The sequence below is a fragment of the Strongylocentrotus purpuratus genome, unplaced genomic scaffold, assembly GCF_000002235.5.
Source record: "Strongylocentrotus purpuratus isolate Spur 01 unplaced genomic scaffold, Spur_5.0 spur5_contig_838, whole genome shotgun sequence".
Lineage (NCBI taxonomy): Eukaryota > Metazoa > Echinodermata > Echinoidea > Camarodonta > Strongylocentrotidae > Strongylocentrotus > Strongylocentrotus purpuratus.
Window position 1 is genome coordinate 1,490,504 of NW_022145544.1, and position 19,149 is coordinate 1,509,652.

The 19,149-nt window shown below is 37.3% G+C and overlaps 1 protein-coding gene across 1 annotated transcript; it reads right to left on the reverse strand.

Annotated features, from left to right (window-relative positions):
* Window positions 1–46: 46 nt before the first annotated feature.
* On the reverse strand, window positions 47–10,836 carry LOC115918682 (acid-sensing ion channel 1A-like). The gene is made up of 8 exons (XM_030986935.1): window positions 9,997–10,836; window positions 8,788–8,954; window positions 6,486–6,624; window positions 4,136–4,326; window positions 3,332–3,542; window positions 2,493–2,658; window positions 1,437–1,528; window positions 47–751 (listed from the first exon to the last, which is right to left on the reverse strand). The coding sequence occupies exons 1-8, from the start codon at window positions 10,316–10,318 to the stop codon at window positions 546–548; spliced, it is 1,494 nt and encodes a 497-aa protein (XP_030842795.1). The 5' UTR covers window positions 10,319–10,836; the 3' UTR covers window positions 47–545.
* Window positions 10,837–19,149: the final 8,313 nt, after the last annotated feature.

Below are 19,149 nucleotides of genomic sequence, written 5' to 3' on the forward strand. Positions count from 1 at the left end.
TTATGTATTTTCTTTCTTTATCTCCAAACATGGACGGTTTGGCGTCTTTGTATAGCTGATGTTCTATCCAATCTTCAATCAGTAGTTCGGCTCTTCTTCCAACCGTTATGCCGATAAGGGTGAGGGTTTAGATAGCTCCTGTAGACATGATAGAGACAGAACCCGATTGGCACCTGCCAGTTTAGCTATTTAGTGTTTAGCCAATCAGGAATAAGGTACCAGTGCAGCGCAGCTTATTCGTTCGAAAATATTACCTGATTGGTCATTAAAAGTTTAGCCAATATGCCTTCGGCCAATCAGGAGTAGGATATCAGGCTGCACGACTAACACCTCCATGTGTTGATCCTCATTGGAAGAATAAAAATCAACTTTCGCTAATCAGTGTTTACCAATAAGGAACAGAGTACCATGTATGGCATTAACCCGTTCAGGGCTTGACCCTTGAACCTTTAGCTAATGAACGTTTATCCAATCACGATGAGGGTACCAGCTATTACTACTCAAGGGGTCATTCTGATTGGATAGCATTGCGTGATCTTCCTATTCTAGAGCTTTTGAGCACCCCAAGCATCCATAGCCGTAACTGTAGGAACGTGTCCGACTTTGTTTCCACCGTCGTTTTTATCATCGTCTTCTTTTTTTGGCGTACAGATACACCAGCCGACCACCTCATCGAAACAGTACTCTCCGAGTTGGGCCAATGTCAGGAAACTGGCACCCAAGAACAGACCAAGATTACCTCCAAGAACGGCTGTATAGATAATGAATGCGGGAGGGAGTTATAAAAAGAGAGAATGGGAACGGGATAAAGAGAAAGAAAGGAGAGAGGGAGAGTAACAGATGGAGAAAAAAGACAGGAGGTTGACGAGAGAGGGAGGGAGAGAGTGAGAGCAGTAAATAGAGAGATTGGATCGAAAAATTAAAAGAAAACAGAATGGATGAATTATTTAAAAAACAGATTGGGATGAAAGAAAAATAGGAAACATGCTCGTAAGATCATCTCAATGAAAATACAGGTTAATATGATTTTAAGCAGAAAATAATGCTGATAAAAAGCATCCACTCCCACCATTCAAAATCGGTTTTTGTTTTCCCCCATTTTTCCCGCCATTAAATTATAAGGTATGATAAGGTTTTATTTAACAAAGAACTACTTCGACGGTTCATTCGTCCATGATGAAAATCTTTCGGCATGTCTGGTAGTTTGTGTCTCATCCATTTTACAGAGAGGGTGACTTTATCTGCATTTGGAAACTTAATGAAGTGTTTTTAAATAGAGGAATGGTTACTCTATTGTTTTTTTCAAGCAGGTATTATGTATAATGTTGCACAACAATGTTTGTATAATCATCACATCAAATCATACTGCGCCTAGAAACAATGTATTAGGCGCGTTATAAATGTGATCTATTATTATTGAATTACATACTACTTACCTAACAATGTTGCAACAGTATACTCTGGCAACATGTCGATTGTCTCGAAATTTAAAGCCTCGTAGTACATCGATACCACTGCGATGTTTTCGCTGAAATGATTAAAGTCATAAAACGGATATATAATGTATCGAATTATTTGAAAAATTGTCTTATCTTTAATTTTAAGTTAATTGATCCGACTCCTTGGCGAAAAGAAAAAGCATTGGAGGCTACCTTTTTTTTTCTAGGGGTGGGGGTCTTTTCGGTGCATAATAATACTATCTTCTGCAAGTTTCATAATCTGGTGATAATAGATGTGGCAGGGGCAAAGATGACATCATAAACTTTATGTGATATCAAACCTAGTCAGAAGACTTGTAACAAAAAATATATTGTTTTTACATTGTTATAACTCCACTTGAATTAAAGCCCCACTGCACTACTTGTAGCTACTTGCTCCCTCTATATAGAAAACAATACCTAAGCGGTGCCCGTTGGTCCCCCATAATCCTCTTTTTCTTATATTAATTGAGAGCTGAGTTGATGAGATAGCCACCTGTCAGTAACCACCCTGGGTTGTTTAATCCCTCCAAACTAGTACAGACAGGCTTTAAGAGAAAATATCTACTCGTTTAGAATTGTTTTCTGGAACCCCTATTTTTCAAGAAATCGCGCATTCTGGAATTTATGATGTATATTTTGAGTAAAAAAAAATGACACTACCGAAGGAGGATCTGGGCCTTGTAAAATAAAAATCAACTTACAATGAATCGTACAAAATTTCTTGCAATTAATCGTTACTTATCAGGCATGGCATTAATTGAACTGATAGAAAGTTACGATTTATTGAAGAAAAAAAAAACGATTAATTTAGGGATGACATAATCAATCGTTAATCTTTTTGTCACAGGGTCAAACTGTTGTTAAAAAGTAAAAAGATTTTTTTTTTTTAAATCAATTTCAGCTCATTGTGAAAATCATTCCGAATTAGAACTCGGTCAATAACCTATTTCGAGAATGCCCGATAATTCAATCAATAATTCCATGATATGGAAATGTTTCTTCTTTTCTTACCCAATGTATGCAGCTGTGAAGTTTGTACTGGTATTCGCAAAGAGTGCTTCAAGGTAGGTCAAGCGCAGTCTGCTAGTTGAAAGGGTAAACGGATAATTTTCCACTTCACAGGGCGAGAAACATTCGCAACTCTCTGCTGAATCCAAGTTCCCAGTGATGAATTCAACTGATTTCAAATGAAACATAATCACATTGTAAAGATAAGCAGCAGATCAATGTTACACATTTATTATCGTTCTATTTCTTCTTTTTATCCCTTGGTCTTTGACCTTCCTTTTCTCTTCATCATCTTTTTCTCCTTATACTTCCTCTACTACTATTTTTATCATCATCACCACCTTTTTTTTCTTCTTCTTTTAAGTCTTAGTCGTCTTAGTCTTTCCCTGCTCCTCCTCTTTCTTTTACATCTTCTTCGTCTTCATTTTGTTCGGCTATATTATATGTCGTGTGCAACTTGAAATCCAGTGACCATGTTTGTACATATAATTAGATAAAAATAAAAATCTAAACTTGGAGTCAAAGAAACGACAGGAAAAAGAGAAAAAAACATTTTAAACCAAAAAGATACAATTAAAAAAGAGGATGATTCTTAAATGATTATAAATGGCACTGATATGTTTAATTAAAAAATTAAAACGAAAAATGATGAGAGAAATCATAGCCTTTTCATCAATCTTATTGTAAATACCGTGAAGAAGGAGGATAGTTATATACCTTCTATCAATATAATTGTTTTATATTGAGACAATAAATGCACGGAAAAGGATGAGCATTCTTTCACTGTTCTATTATCAGTCGTTGTTATTGTCGATTTACTGAGACATTTGCATCGCACATACCTAAAGTAGGGTGCGCGCACTCGTGTAAATCAGCTGGACCGCATACATCATCATCGCCTGGCATCTCGGGGAGGCGACAACCGCACTCGGCTACGACGACCAGGGTTTCACACTCTATCCGACACGCTTGCAGGGAGTAGTGGTCGAAGTGGGTTATGATGTCCGCGCCATCCGACTCGCACTCGGAGTAAGGGTCGGGTAGACTCGTGATCTGAGTTTGGGATCAAGGAAAATTAAACTTGATCAGAACGACTTTCTTTCTCCAGAATTCTTTCTTTTTTTGATCTTGCATCAGGTTGCTATAATATTGCTTCCCTAGCTGAGTTGATAAATTATGTCGATACAAATCTGATGGAGCAAAATTAATTCGTCATAAAGATATCTTGTATGAACCAGTGAGCAAGAATTGTGGGCTTGGCAGATTCGGAGTTTTAAAAAATGGGCATCCAGAAATTAATTTGCTGATAAACTTTAAAAACACTTATCATTAACAGCTTATAGCAGAAGGGGTTTCCATTGATTCTAGTAGAAGATTTTGTTTTGATGTGAGTAGTAAGTTAGTGGAAGTGCTATATAATCAACTTCTAATTTGTAGGCTGTTATAATACGATTTGGACGCCTTGAATTATTTATTCAGTAATCTCTTGCTAATCTGATTCGCAATAAATCGCGTGAATTCGAATACGATCATGATATTAATACATATTTTAACACATGATAATAACAAAACACGCACACGCGCTCACAACGCACGCACACACGTTCAACAACGAACAAAGATAGTAGATGATTTTTATTCTGCACCTTTTCATGCCGCATGGAGATGAATGAGTGATCTCCCGCGGCGACTGCGAAACCAAGTTCCTTGGGGTACGGGGGTTCCGTCGGGTAGTGGAACATGATCCGAAGACCCGCATCCATGGCTCCTCCATCTAGATCGTTGGTCGGGGTATACTCGGGAGTCTCCATGTTCAGGATGAGCTGTAAGCCATTGGCTGCGAGGTTCAAATCGTGATAGAGTCAATGAGTTGGGTAGAATATAGTATTTTGAAAGAAATGAACCAGAAGTAGAGAGAAGGGGGAGGGGACAGAGAGAGAGAGAGAGAGAGAGAAGAAGAAGAGTAAGAGAAAGGGGATGGACCATGTAGAAAGGTGGAGAAGTGAGGATGGACAAAAAAAAGAGAATGTTGAAAGAGAAATATAAGAATGTTAAGGGGAGAGGGATTTTTATAATGGTGTTTTCTTCAACTTATACGTACACAGTTATAATAGGAAACACCGATTTTTTTGATTTTTTTTTTTTAGCCCGTTCAAGACACATCGCATCACTTCTTCCTTCAGATCACTTTTTAAGGTTGTTAATTAGTATACTAATTGTAATAACTTCGAATTAGCAAACCATCATCGGCTCATCGACTGTTCTGTTGTCATAACGACACGACCAAATGTTTACTCTGACCGTTTAATTGCTTTCAAGGGAACGCGTCTGGTCAAACATTGGAAAAGATTTTTAATCAAATGGTTAGATGTGCGCCATCGTCCCAATAATTTTTTATATTCTCTAAAAAAGCATGAATATTCATTAAAAGAACACTTAAAGTGAACACAAGTTGCCCTTTTTCATGTTGATAAATTATCCTTCTCATTTACTCCGGTTTTAGGCCGTTCCGTCGTCTCATACTAGATATCTACACAGTAAAAACGCTGCTTAAAAAAGTGATGTTCACTTACAGTTGTACACTATCTTAAACAACAGTTGAACAAATTGTAAACAATGTTGCTCGAAACGAAAGTAATTTTGTTAAACATTCGCTGTTTAAAATTTAATGACTGCTTTATTTACTATACGAGAGCTTTTAGACAGTGTTGTTTACATATGACGTCATGTGTCACGTGCCAGTAAAGTGCGCGTTGGCTAAAAGATTTGTTTCGAATCATGGCCAACCAAGCTGTAGACGTGTCGTGGATGAGTGGAAACGTCGCCGGACTGTCGATCACAAGGTCCACGGTTCGAGTCCCGCCGCGGAACTAATGTCCTATGGCAGCCTAGCATAGCCGGGTAATGTTGGAGCGCCTTGAGGACCTTGCAAGGTCGATACGTGCGCTATATAAGAATCCAATATTATTATTATTATTTAACAACAGCTCCTTTTTAAACAACTTTCTTTAAACAACCCAGTTGGTGTAAACAACCCCCACTGAACAACAGCTCCTTTTTAAACAACCCAGTTGGTGTAAACAACCCCCACTGAACAACAGCTCCGTTTTAAACAACCGTCTTTAAACAACACCAGTTGTTTAAATTGTGATTTTAAACAAGTTGTTCAAAATGTTGATCAACTAAGTGTTTAAACTTTAAACAACTCGAGTTGCTTAACATTTTAAACAACTCTTAGATCAGGTCACCCGTTAATCAACAGTTGTTTAAACTTTTAAACAACATGTTCACTAAATTTTTAACTGTGTACACTCTCTAAGAACAATGACTTACAGAGAAGGTTGAGTTCTGGGGGAGAGGTGAACAAATTGTGAGCTTTTTCATTGTTATTATTGAAGAGTGGACCCGGCCCCCCACTCAGTGTTATTTAGGGTACGCATATGCGTGTTCCAACCGACCCCCCCCCCCCCCTTTTCAGCAAAAGTCCGGTGTGTAAAGTCAATACGGGTCGACCTTTTTCTTTTGTTACGAAAAGGACATTTTGGCAACACGCATGGGGTCCGTCCGTTCTCGGAGTGGGGGGGGGGGGGGGGGGGCCGGGAGTGTGGAAGACCATCAGAGAAAAAAATATTCGCTGAAAAGCAAAGCTCTTTAAATGCCTTCATCATTCTAAATATGACATGTGACAGTTTAAAATGAGTCCCATATGCATCTTTCTGTGTACAGTGCTTGATGCTTTTACCAAGACTGGGTCAAAGTTCTTATCACTTTAATGATTCTAGAACCTTGCAGTGCACATCAATACTGTCTTATATGCTACACGATCAACTTTTTCTGATAGATTCCACACCGTTTCTTCCACAATGCAATCGCATGACCATAACTCAACTTTATCTTAAACGTTATATATCGTTGTGGCGGGTTATTTTTTTCTTATTCTCTATTTTTCTCTTAGCAGAAGAGACACTAGGTTTGGTGGTGTTATTGAGGTATTACCTGCACCCGCAGCATATGAGTGCTTCCAGTCGGCTTCATCCGAGTTTGCTCCTTGCAGATTGAACGAGTAGCAGTTCCCGAGATGTGTTAGTTTATGTTGGAAATCGCTCTCTTCACACGGTTCCTCTTTCCACAAACACTGTATAGATGAAAATTATTCCAAACATAAATAGAAACCAAAAAATATATCAACAACAACAAAATCGCAATGACTTTCAGAATATCAATATCAATATCAGCAGCCTCATCACCCAATGAAATAATACAAATTTTATTTGCGATTTGTTTAAAAATGCGAAAATATAATTTTGTTTATGTAAATATTTTTCATCTGTAAATGTGTAACTTTATTTGTAACCTTGTATGGAAATGTAAAAGTTCACTTGCAAATTTATTTAGACCTGTATGTGAAGATTATTTTGTTATTTTTTATACAATGTTATAAATTATGTAAAATTTTCTTTATGAGAGAAAAGAATAAAAACCTATGAACAAAAAAAAACATGAACAAATAAATGAAATGTGCGGACATGACAATGACGTATTACGTAATCTGAACATGATTTATATGGCTGTATGGGAGATATACTAAAGGGTGTTGAAACTGTCCTTGAGTTTATTTTGTAAGCGTTTGCGATTGTGTTTTTGATTGTTCTTAAAGACCTTATCCGACGAAAATTCAACTTTATAACGAAGGAAAGATGAATGAACGTGGAATACAAATATAAATGAATAAACAATTTTTTTCCCTTTCATTATTGTACAAAGGCATATTAAAACCTCATTTTCCGCACCCCTCCAAATTACGGGTCAACAGGGTTCAAATATACCTCAGTTACGGTGACTACATAACATGTGGACCCGACCGGCTCGCCTAAACAGCTGAGGCGATGATCCGTGATTAAATTAATGCAACTCATTGTGAATAATTATGAGTACTCCAAAGAAGATGATGTGCAACATTCAAAGCATTAGATTTCTTTTTTTAGAAAGCGTTTACTATTCTGATAGACATAATATATCATATATTGATATAATATTTTATAAGATTTCCGTTGATATAATTCATCTATTTCATTTCACTTCCGACAGCGTCTTTAAAAAAATTGAATTGTAATATTCTATAAAACTTCTACTGTGAGAGTACATCCTTGAACATCCCTACACAGAGCTTGTTATACTGTAGTGACACTTTCGAGAACAGATGGCAAACAGTTAGTTACTAGTTGACTATTATCTGGTTGCTGGGTATCCAGGGAGATCGAGTCCTTATTTCTCATCAGTTGTCACTCGACGTATTTTGTACAGTAAAGTAACGGCAAAGCTATTTCTGAGGAAGACAAGTCATGTGCCCTGTTTTGTTTGAATACGCACGGGACATACTAATCCCTAGAACAAATATGTAACCATGGTACATCGTATGATTGATAACAATCTTTCTATACGAACATGTCCCATCAAATTGTCTGTTGAGAGCCAGAAGGGTGCTAAATCTGTTTGAAAAAACATAATAATAATGGCGGATTCAAGGCGCTCCAGCTTATAGCCGGCGGCCAATAGACCATTTTGTGTAATTTACTCAAATTGAATACATAAATCTTTGTTACGTGCCATGTTACAAATTATTTCATTCAATTTTATGAATAATTGTATTTCAATAGTCCCAATGCTAATTGCATTACATTAATGATTCATTTTAACGAAGAATCGTGCTTTAAATTTGATTTCATTACGAAAATGGCCTATTATTATAGCGGTCTGGCAAATCGGGTACCTATTTACACATGGGTGGAGGGTGGCAAATGTGGATTGACGTATTGCTAAACTTTAGTGCCGGGGTTGGATTCGAACCCTCAACCCTTGGATTGAGAGGTCAAGTGAATAAAACATAATAATAAATAATAAAAGTTAATATACGGTTCTAGGACAACTACCTCCTCGGATAACTACCACCCGGATAACTACCCCCCGGAAGACAACTACCCCCGGAAAACTACCACCCGGACAACTACCCCCTACAACAACCATCCTCTATGACAACTACCCCCGGACAACTATCCTAGGGGTAGTTTTCCGGGGGTAGTTGTCCTAAGGGGTAGTTGTCTGAGGGGTACATGTCCGGGGGTAGTTGTCCGGTGGTAGTTGTCTCGGGAGTAGTCGTCCTAGAGGGTGGTTGCCCTAGGGGGTAGTTGTACTGGGGGCTAGTTGTCCTTGGGGGTAGTTGACTGGGGATGGTTATCCGGGGTTGGATGTTCAGGGGTATGTGTCCGGATACGTCCATAATATACATCTCAATTTATACCGAAAGTATCATGTCTTCTTTCTGATGTCCGGTTCTGATGGTGAAGTCGGTCATGTTGTAATCAGGATCCTCCTCCACGACAGTCCAGTTAACAGAATCAATGAAATCTCTGAACTCATCAGTGTAAAGCTCAGGCAAGAGAAGGTTATGATCTTCATCGATGATACCTGTAACGTCCAAAAATAACAGAAGAACAAGAAATTAACATTGATCATCAAACTAGGTGTAAAAAAGACCCTCGTCACTGTTGATCGATGATACTAAAAGGTAACCATTGGTATCAAAATGAACTTTACTCGTTGTAAATTTGGAAAGTGTAGATTTTAGGTGGACAATTTGTTCATATAATATTCTGAAAATAATATTATATTTGTAAAATAATGCTTTAAATGTACAATTAGATCAATGCCATGAAATATGTGTTTATCAGCAATTGATTTAGAACAATTTTTTGTCAGTTGTGAATGCAGATTGTTTTGCTCGCCAGTTTCATTCATGAGACATGGCCTGAGCGACATTATTAATAAAAAAAGTATGCTTTATCTAGACATAATTTAAAAAAAATATATATGTATGGAATAAAATCAATGCCAAAATTGCAGAAAAACAAAAGCTTAAAACGAAAATAATATGCAACAAAAAGAGGTGAAAAGAACTTTTGAGTTAAGTAATGTTTTTTAGTTTCTTCGTGTTGGTGTAATGCTTAATGAGCGACGTTGTGCCATTAAAAATTGATAGAGGTATACGTTTGCGATCGATATTTGGGCGTCCTTTATTCAGATTTTGTGTGCGTAGAATTTGATCAATAACTTTCAAGACTTCGTACCATTCACATCCTTTATTTTTAAAAAGAGGATGAGCAGTCGGTGACGTTTCTCGGCATAAGGCCAGGCAACTTTAATGTTTAGAAGCTTATTCTTATTACAAAAAGAATCATTTTCCTCTTGATATAAGGTTTTTTTCATTCAAGAAAATGAGGCCCTTTTATTTCTAGAAGCAACTGATTGCACAAATTACAACGAAACACATATGAATAAATTAACGTTTCCTGTTTACAAAATGTTTAAAAAAAAGGATCGCGATGATCGAGTGAGTACTTTTGCCTTAGGATAGGCACATGTATACTACAATGTATTTTTTTTTTAATTATACATTTTTATTAGCTTGGTGGGTGATACTGAAGAAAAAAATTAATGAAGATTAGCATACCTAGGTGAACGCCGACATTTTTAATATCATCCTCTGTAAAGGCTGATTCCCTGTATTTGTTAATATTACAGACGGTCACTGCTGGAAACTCCACTTCGGTGCTATACAAGACATCGACCTGAGTGACATGGTTAAAGGATAAAAATCCCACAAAAACAAGATAGCATTCGTAAATACAGAAACCAAGTGCAGTCAGGAAGAGACACAGCCAGACGAGACGGCGAAATAAGTTTCCAGATCCTGCTATATGCTTGAGACCGTGTAAGTCAGAAGTATCCGCGGCCCACTTGCGGAGATGGCATCTTCCAGAGCGACATCCCATGTTGAAGTTGGATATCAAATCTTGTCCTTTTCCTCTGCTCCTCTTTATTAAAGTTATCAAGCACGGGAGCTGATGATCAATACGTTCATAAACAGCTTCAGAAATTATCCGATAAGTCTCGCCAAGCACGACGATTCAATGCACAGAGTTTGTATACCTTTTTATTTGAAGCGCAATCTCATCCTGACGAACAGGAATTCCATAGTCATGGAATTAAACTTTACAAACTTTGTCTCTTCTTGGGCGTATAGAGACGTTATTAAACATGTATCGTGCATATATTCCTTTGCTACTCATACGTACAATGTTTCTTTCTGAAGAGAGCAATTTTAAGAAATACGGGGGCCTGGTCTGTACCATGCACTGTGTACCATAGATCGATATGAACTGTGGTAACGGGTAACAATTCAGCGTGAACAATGCCGTCTTTATCTAAATCTCCTTAAGGAATCGATAAGGGATAAATGGGACTAGGCACGGAAAGAAGATGTGGGTGCATGGCTCGATGATCACAAGCGACAAACAATGATAATAGCAGACTAGGGGAAGAATTCATCTGTCACAAAGTGTGAAAGAGGGCGTAGTGGGGAGATTAAAACGATGTGATCGTGATTATCACAATGCATTTATCTGATAATGAAAACATTCAGAGCGAAAATATATATGGGAATATATTATGCAAAGGTGTGAAATCAAGAGCATATACGGCCTTGCATGGTTCGACCTCAGCTAGAGCAGGTCCATGGCCAGAGTATGGCGCTGAAGCCTGGTATCCCACACTTCTCGTGCTTCCGAAGGTATAGAAAGGATGCAGAAAACAGCTTCTTGTTTTGTCTTCTGTGACTATCAAATTCCCACGTCAGGTATAGAGTCTGCTAGTTTCCTTGCTTATATGGGATCACTGTACACAAGTCGTCTCTTAGCACAATAAGCACCATGCTCTATAGAATACACCACCAACTATAGTCAATATTTATCTTCCTCACTAACCCTATACGTCCCTCCCTAATCGAAGCTCCGTGCATCATCAGAAGAGACCAGCTCTCTGTTCCTAAGGCAACAATAGATTCGTACAAATTGTCATTTTATCCCCTGACCACTCGCATCTGATATCAACGACCAGCCACTGCAGTTAATTACTTTGGTTGGATATTTGATGTTCGATTTCCAAAGTTGCATGGTTGGATACCCGATACTCGTGATTCAAATACGGAGGGACGTATAGGGTTATAGAAAGAGCCTAACGGCTTTACCGCGACAGGCAGCTTGCCCAAGGGGTCAGGGAAAATCAAGGCAGCCAAAAAATTGGTACGTTGCTCTGGCCCATTAAAGGGCAAGTAATTCAAGGAATTTCTAAAATGTACTTATTAGATATAAAGGAATATAAAATTACTTGACTGCTTAATTAAGGGGGTCCACATCAAATTTATTCTCGGGTAAGTGATTCAGGCATTTTCTGAAATGTACCCTATGAATATAATATAGGGTTATAGACAAAGCCTCACGGCTTTACCGGGGCGCGTTATTTTTTTCTGCGGCACAGATTGGGGTTAGGTGCGTGTTGAGCCTATGGGAAAGTTTAGGGTTAGGGTTAAATCAAGACCTCTTTAAAAAAAAAATCTGTGCCGCAGAAAAAAATGACGCTACCGGGGCAGGCAGCCAGCCCAAAGGGTCAAGAAAGATCGGGGCAACCCAAACAAAATTGGCTTGCCCTGGCCCATGGGGTTTATTTTATTCGAATAGATGTCAAGTCAATTGACATCAACTTTGACATCTTCTAATTTTTAAACAATATTATAATGGTATTGTTCATAGGTGTGACTGCCTATCAGTTTCTTATCGACGTTTAATTCAATCACGTCACCTCTGTTCTCGGCGTAATTCAAAACCACACCCTTTCAATTTTGTTTGAATGTCGATGAGTAATACAAAATGTATGAAATATATTTTGAAATCATACGCTCCACAATAATAATGAAAATAATAGTAATAACAATCCATTTTTTATGTAGCGTATTTTGGGGGATGTGTGGTAACTAGCTATTGTAATATCGAGATCGACGTTTAATCCAATCACTTAACCTCTTTTCTCGGCGTGATTCAAAAGCCCACCCTTTTAATTTTGATTGAATGTAGTTGATTAGTAAAACAAAAATGCATGAAATATTTGAAACCATGCACCCCACAATAATAATAGTAATAATCCATTTTTATATGGCGTATTTCTAGGACTTAAATTTTAAATCCATTTTGAGACTTAAAATATTTCAAGTCTTTAAGACTTAATAAATTGGGAATTCGACTAAAAGTTTTATCGAAACCAGCTTCTAGATATAAATCTTGGAAAGACTTAAACTTCTCGCCAATAAGATGTGCATATTTCCAGTTGCACCTGTTGATGACTGACTGTTGGCATATTTCCAGTTGAACCAGCTGACACCAATTAATTTGCATATTGAATATGGGGTGCGTGCAGATCTATGTTTTTAAACAATTTTTCTGAATTTACAGCATATTTCTTAATTACTGATGATTTAGGTATATGCAATTCATTTCGAAAATACTACAAATATAAATTACAAGTTATTAGGACATTTCGCTACTTCGTATGAATTCCATTTAATTAAACATGAATAAGGGAAACATTAACTATGAACTAAAATAATTTCAATAAAATACAAGTATATGAAAAAAAATTCGATTAATTAAATTATGTATAAGTCTACTTAATACCGATGCCTTTACATTGATAATACAGACGTACCAGTATTGAAGTGTTGTTGCCGTTCAATTGGTTGGAAGTTTTACCAAATGGTTCTAATGGCTTAGCTAGACCAGTAAATCTAAAAGACTTGAAATATAAATACAATTGACTTAAACTTTAAATCTTTCAGGGACTTAAAATTTTAAGTCTTAGCTTAGATTTATTTTTGAAATGAATCCAAGAAAGGTTTAAAATAAATATTAAAAGACTTGAAATATAAATCCAATTGACTTAAATTTTAAACCTTTTCAGGGACTTAAAATTTCAAGTCTTAGCTTAGACTTATTTTAAATCCCAAAGGGTTCGTCACTAATATCAGTCTCTGTTAGATTTAAAAGTAAGACTTTAAGATTTAAAAATAAGACTTTCAAATTTAGAGAGTATGGTAACTAGCTATTATAATATCGAGATCAATGCTTAATACAATCACTTAACATCTTTTATCGGCGTAGTTCACAAGCCCACCCTTTTAATTGTGTTTGAATGACGTTGAAAAATAGAAATGCATGAAATGTTTGAACCCACGATAATGATTATAATGATTACAATCCATTTTGATATAGCGTATATAACACATTACACTGTATTTCCCTCTGCGCTTAGAAAAAAAAAGCAAAGAGAAAATTGGGTACCGATTTCCTTTTTCTTGTTTACAACAATTGAAATAAATATATTTTCAGGGTGGAGATAAACTCATCTATTGTGTCAATGTTTCTAAGTGAGTCTGGTAGGCTATTCCTTAAAACTGGGGCAGCATGGACAAATGAACGTTCACCATAAGTGATTGTCAAAATAAGAGGAACAAAAATAAATTCTTTTTACATGATCGAAGATTTCTAAATGGTTTATTTACAGTGAGTAATTCATTTAAATAAGAGGGAGCTAATTCATAAAAACATTTATATGCTAATAACAATATTTGAAACTGGATGCGAGACTGGACTGGTAACCGATTAAGACAGGGGATATTTAATTAAATAAGAGGGAGCTAATTCATAAAAACATTTATATGCTAATAACAATATTTGAAACTGGATGCGAGACTGGACTGGTAACCGATTAAGACAGGGGATATTTAATTATGTTCTCATGTAACTAGCCGCGCTGCTGAATTTTGAATGGTTTGTAATCTTTTTATTTGACGAAGTGGTAACCGAAAAAGGAGACTATTACACAAATCAAAATTACACAATCATGAACAAAAGCATGAACCAAACGTTCTGCTGTACATCTATCAATAAAATCACGAATTTTGCCTATTTTGTGTAGTGCAAATGAAGAAGATAGCGGCGACAATTTTGTGTAACAATGGTCAGCGGTCATCCATCACTTTATATAATTGCCCCATTTGACGATTTCAATTCCGTATTCAGTACATCAATGATCGAAGGCTATGCTTTTGATTGCGTGGGTGTGTATAGTGGGTTTAATCCTTTTACCGGTTCTAGTCATTATGCAAGCATCGGAAAGGGAAATCATATCGCTAACGCTATTAGTTCGCTAATGCACTCCTTTCCAGTACTCTATAGGATCATAGCTTCAATAGAACAAGCTTTTGTGTGCTCTCAAAAGGAATACGCCTGTGTGTATTGTTAAACCAATCACGAGTCCCTATTTTTACAGGATGCTACAAAGCCTACAATCAATCGCGGGTTGTACTCTTTACGCAACTTTTCAGGCTCTAGATAATCGAAATCAAGAATTCAGTCGCAACTCTCGAAATGATGGATTCTAAATCCAGCACGATCGCAGAGACTTTCTAGTAATCATCTGGGGGCACTATCAATACCCTACATCCCATGTTTATCCCAAAAGAAAAATCATGTTCGAATTACGTAATAATCATTGTAATGTACGCACCGTTCAATAGGTGGTACACTGGGCTTTTGAATTACCTCAGGTTTATTTTTCAAAAGTCTTTGCGATCGCGTTGTTGGGATGAGTTGAATATTTGCGATTTATTCTTGGTCATTACGTCTGGTGCAACAGGGCCCGCCGTTCTTGGCGTCATTAAGGTGGACGGAAATGTGTTGCTCTTTCCACAGTGGGGGCTATATAATTTGTATGCCTGATCGATGGGACTGGATTGCGCTTTGGAAATGAACTTTCCTGAACTGACAGAGTGATGGAAAAGGAAGATAAGGGAGGATGAAATGTCATTTAGGGGCTCAGAGAATTTAACAGAACCAGATCGCTCATCCTTCAGAAGAATATCTATCCGACTGATTTTGTAATTTGCAGTTCTGCAATGGAACAAAACATGTTATATACCTCTCTTTAGAAATCTAGCCAACTGATTAGTCGAAATTGGAGTCGTGATTTTAGCCATTCCCGTAAAGTAACTCACAATGCCAATAACGGTCAATAGTTCATGAGTGAGATTCCCGAAAGATTCCGGGTACCGGGAAATTAGTCGAATTTTGATGAGACCCCCTATTGGTTTATGTGTTAAAAGTTACCTTGTGCGAGCGCGGATACCATACAGTGCAGTGTGTGTGCAATTCCCCAAAACATTCAGTCATTTTTCCAGCGAAGATTAAGAGACAGTGTCTCAGACTGATTTTCTGTCATGTTTTAACCAATCTTTAGTCAAGAAAAGAATATAAGGTAAGAATTCTGGTAAGATTTTTGTGTGAATTCGGTATATAAAAGATATATCGACTGCTTTAATATTCGAGGCCTGGCTCTCGGGGACGCCCAGGCGCGCCTCGGGGTCATGACAGGGTGCAACGCCCCTTGAGCTTACAAAAACAGCCAAGTCTCTCATAGCAGGCGATATATCTATATTAAAACACTCTCGACCTTGAGAAAGTTTACCCTTCGATCGTCTTGAGATCCGTAGAAGATTTGCTCTATATCTTCCATTCACTCCCTAGAAAATACAATCCATTTGTTTAAAGCATAAGCGGCTGTATTGTATTTTAATCTATCTTAAAGCCCCACTGCACTACTTATAGCTACGTGCACCCTCTATAAAGTATTGTAAACAATGCCTAATCGGTGACCATTGGTCCCCCATGATCCTCTTTGTCTCATGTCAATTGAGAGCTGATTTGATGAGATAACCACTTGTTAGTGACATTGCAGGGTGGTCTAATCCCTCCTGTAAACTAGTACAGATGGGCTTTAAAGGGAGTTATTGGAAATTTGTTGGAAATAAATCAGAATCGTTTTAATGAAATTATGAGAAATTTACTTTTGTTAATAGTCATTGACTACATTCAATTATTAAGCACAGGCGCGTAGCCAGGGGGGGCGGTGGGGGCGGTCGCCCCCCCAAAAAAAAAAAACGCCGGCCCAAAAAAAAAAAAGAGAGAATAAAAGAAGAAAGGAAGAGGACGTAGGAAGAAAAAGGATAAAGAGTCGAGAACGGTACAACGAATCGTCTTCTTTCTCTAATAATTTAATGAAACGTCTAAGCTTCCGCGCTTCGCGCGGGAGGGGAGGGGGGAACTGAATTCAGATAAGGATTAAGAATCGAGAACGGTACAACAAATCGTCTTCTTTCTCTAATAATTTATGAAACGTCAAAGCTTCCGCGGGAGGGGAGGGGGGAAACTGAATTCAGACAAGGATTAAGAGTCGATCGAGAATGGTACCACGAATCTTCTTCTTTCTTTAATGGTCTAATAAAACTTCAGAGCTTCCGCGCTACGCGCGGAGGCAGGGGAACTTGATTCAAACAAAGATTAAGAGTCGAGGACCGTGACGGTACAGCGAATCGTCTTCTTTCTCTAATGAAACGTCAACAGAAACTGAATTTAGATAACGGATTAAGAGTCGAGAATGGTCCAACGAATCGTCTTCATTCTCTTATAATTTGATGAAACCTCAAAGCTTTCGCGCTTCGCGCGGGAGGGGGTAACCTCCCCCCTCCCTGCACCCTCCCCCCTAGGGAGCGCGCTATGCGCGCTCTGTAAGTGATTCGCACGCTTCGCGTGCTCACTACCGCCCCCCCTAAAATGAAATCCTGGCTACGCGCTTGATTAAGCATGGCTCATCGGACGGAATAATAATATTATCTTTGCTGGAGTTAACCATGATACCTGAATTAGGCATAATTTATTCCCCTTGTTTGCACTTGAATTAAAGGCATGGTATTCTACTGACACTACTTCAAATTAGAGTACCTATATATAGGTACTCTACTTCAAATATAGGTATACTGCCATCTATTGCTCATAATGTCCCGATATGTCGGCAGCCATGTCCCACAATGCATCACCAATTAGATGAGGCGTACGTGAAGATGATTGGGCGCATGAGCCGGAATTCACTTTATGTCAGACTTCTCTGAAAGATTTTTTTTTCCTTGCTCTCATCAGAGGATTTATTAGGTAGGCCTATACATGGTTTACATTCAAAGATACAATGCAAATCAAACTTACACAATCACAAAAGCATCATTATTGGCATGAAAAAGAATTGAAATTAAGTTTTATTTTGCAAAGCATTTGAATCATCATTAACATAAGAATTATACTGATAGTTTTGTTTCCTCCCCCCCCCCTTTTTTTTTCACCGGAAGATGACGCCATTGAAAATACATTACAGAAGCGGTAGCGATGTCGGCAAAATACAATGACTTTACATTTTAAAACTAATTATCATACCTTTCTGTGATCGTTGTGCATGTCCTAATGAAAGTGCGCACCATTTTTACATGACCGCATCCATTATCAGCTTAACAAATTAATGCAAAATTGCAGTCACCCCCGGTTTTTACGCGTCACTTCAATAGGCTTAGGGCTGGATCAAGGTTAAGACTCCGTCCTATATTTTACATGTATAATATTATACCGGTATTGGGGATTTGAGGCTCAACTGCAATGCATTTCCAAGCGCGCTTTGTATAATGCTAATGCAAAAAACATTAACAATGTTGGAAAATTAAAAAATAAATAGGTAATTTGATATATCATAATGATGAATAAATGAATAAATAAACAAATATATGGATAAATAGATAAAAACATAAAAACATAAATGAATGAATATATAAACAAATAAATAAAGGTTTAATATATAAGGATAATTGAATGGATGAATAAAAAAAAAGACAGATCGCTTACAAAATACGCCTCATTAAAATTTTAGCTTCACACCTTTTCAAAAACAGTCACTATCCAAAGTGTCAACATTCCTTTTTTTAAATGGAGCTCTAACTGTTGCTGCGCTTTATTTCATTTATAGCTAGGGAACCAATCAGTGGCGTACGCAGGATTTTTTCAAGGGGAGGGTTTTCAAATCGGGCCCAAAATTTCGCAACGACTCAGCCAGCCGCTGAATAAGCGGGGGTAAGAAGACACTTTTTTTTTTTTTTGGTCTCAAAATTTGACAATTTTGACATTTTGTCCAGTTGGGGGGGGGTAAGGTCACCTTTTTAAGGTCAGCCATTGGCAATTTTTTGTTTGTTTTTTTTTTGTTAATTTAAAAAAAAAAAAAAAAAAAAAAAAAAAATCTCAAAAGGGGAGGGTTTTCTAAAATAACATACATAAAATATACACATAAAAAAACTCGAGGGGGGGGGGGTTAACCCCAAAACCACCCCCTTCGTACGCGCCTGGAACCAATAACAAACCAATGATAATGATTCCACTTTTGTGATTCGAATATATCATGAAAAAGGGTAAATATAGCTAATCTGCCATTCGAAGTTGGTAGTTTAGTATTGAGAAAATCATAGCTGTATAGTCATGAGTATATGGGTGGCGTTTAATCAGATTATACGGTGTTAAGAATACAAAATTAATTTGAATGAAGAATTCGGGTCACCGAATAACTCTAAATTTCTATTGCACCACCGCTAAAGTGAAATCTTAAACTACATTATTGTGTAGCTTCAAAATGAACATAATAATGTCAATATTAATTTCGTGTGTGTAAGATATTCGACAAATATTTTGACTCAAATAATCATTATCCACCTCGATCCCCCTTCGAATAATAAACGCAATTGTTCCTTTCTCGCATAATGTTTGAATAATCTGTGTTGCCATAAAAACAAGAACTGTCATTTTCTCAAATTTCGTCGATACGCTGTAATATTGCATAATATATATTATCA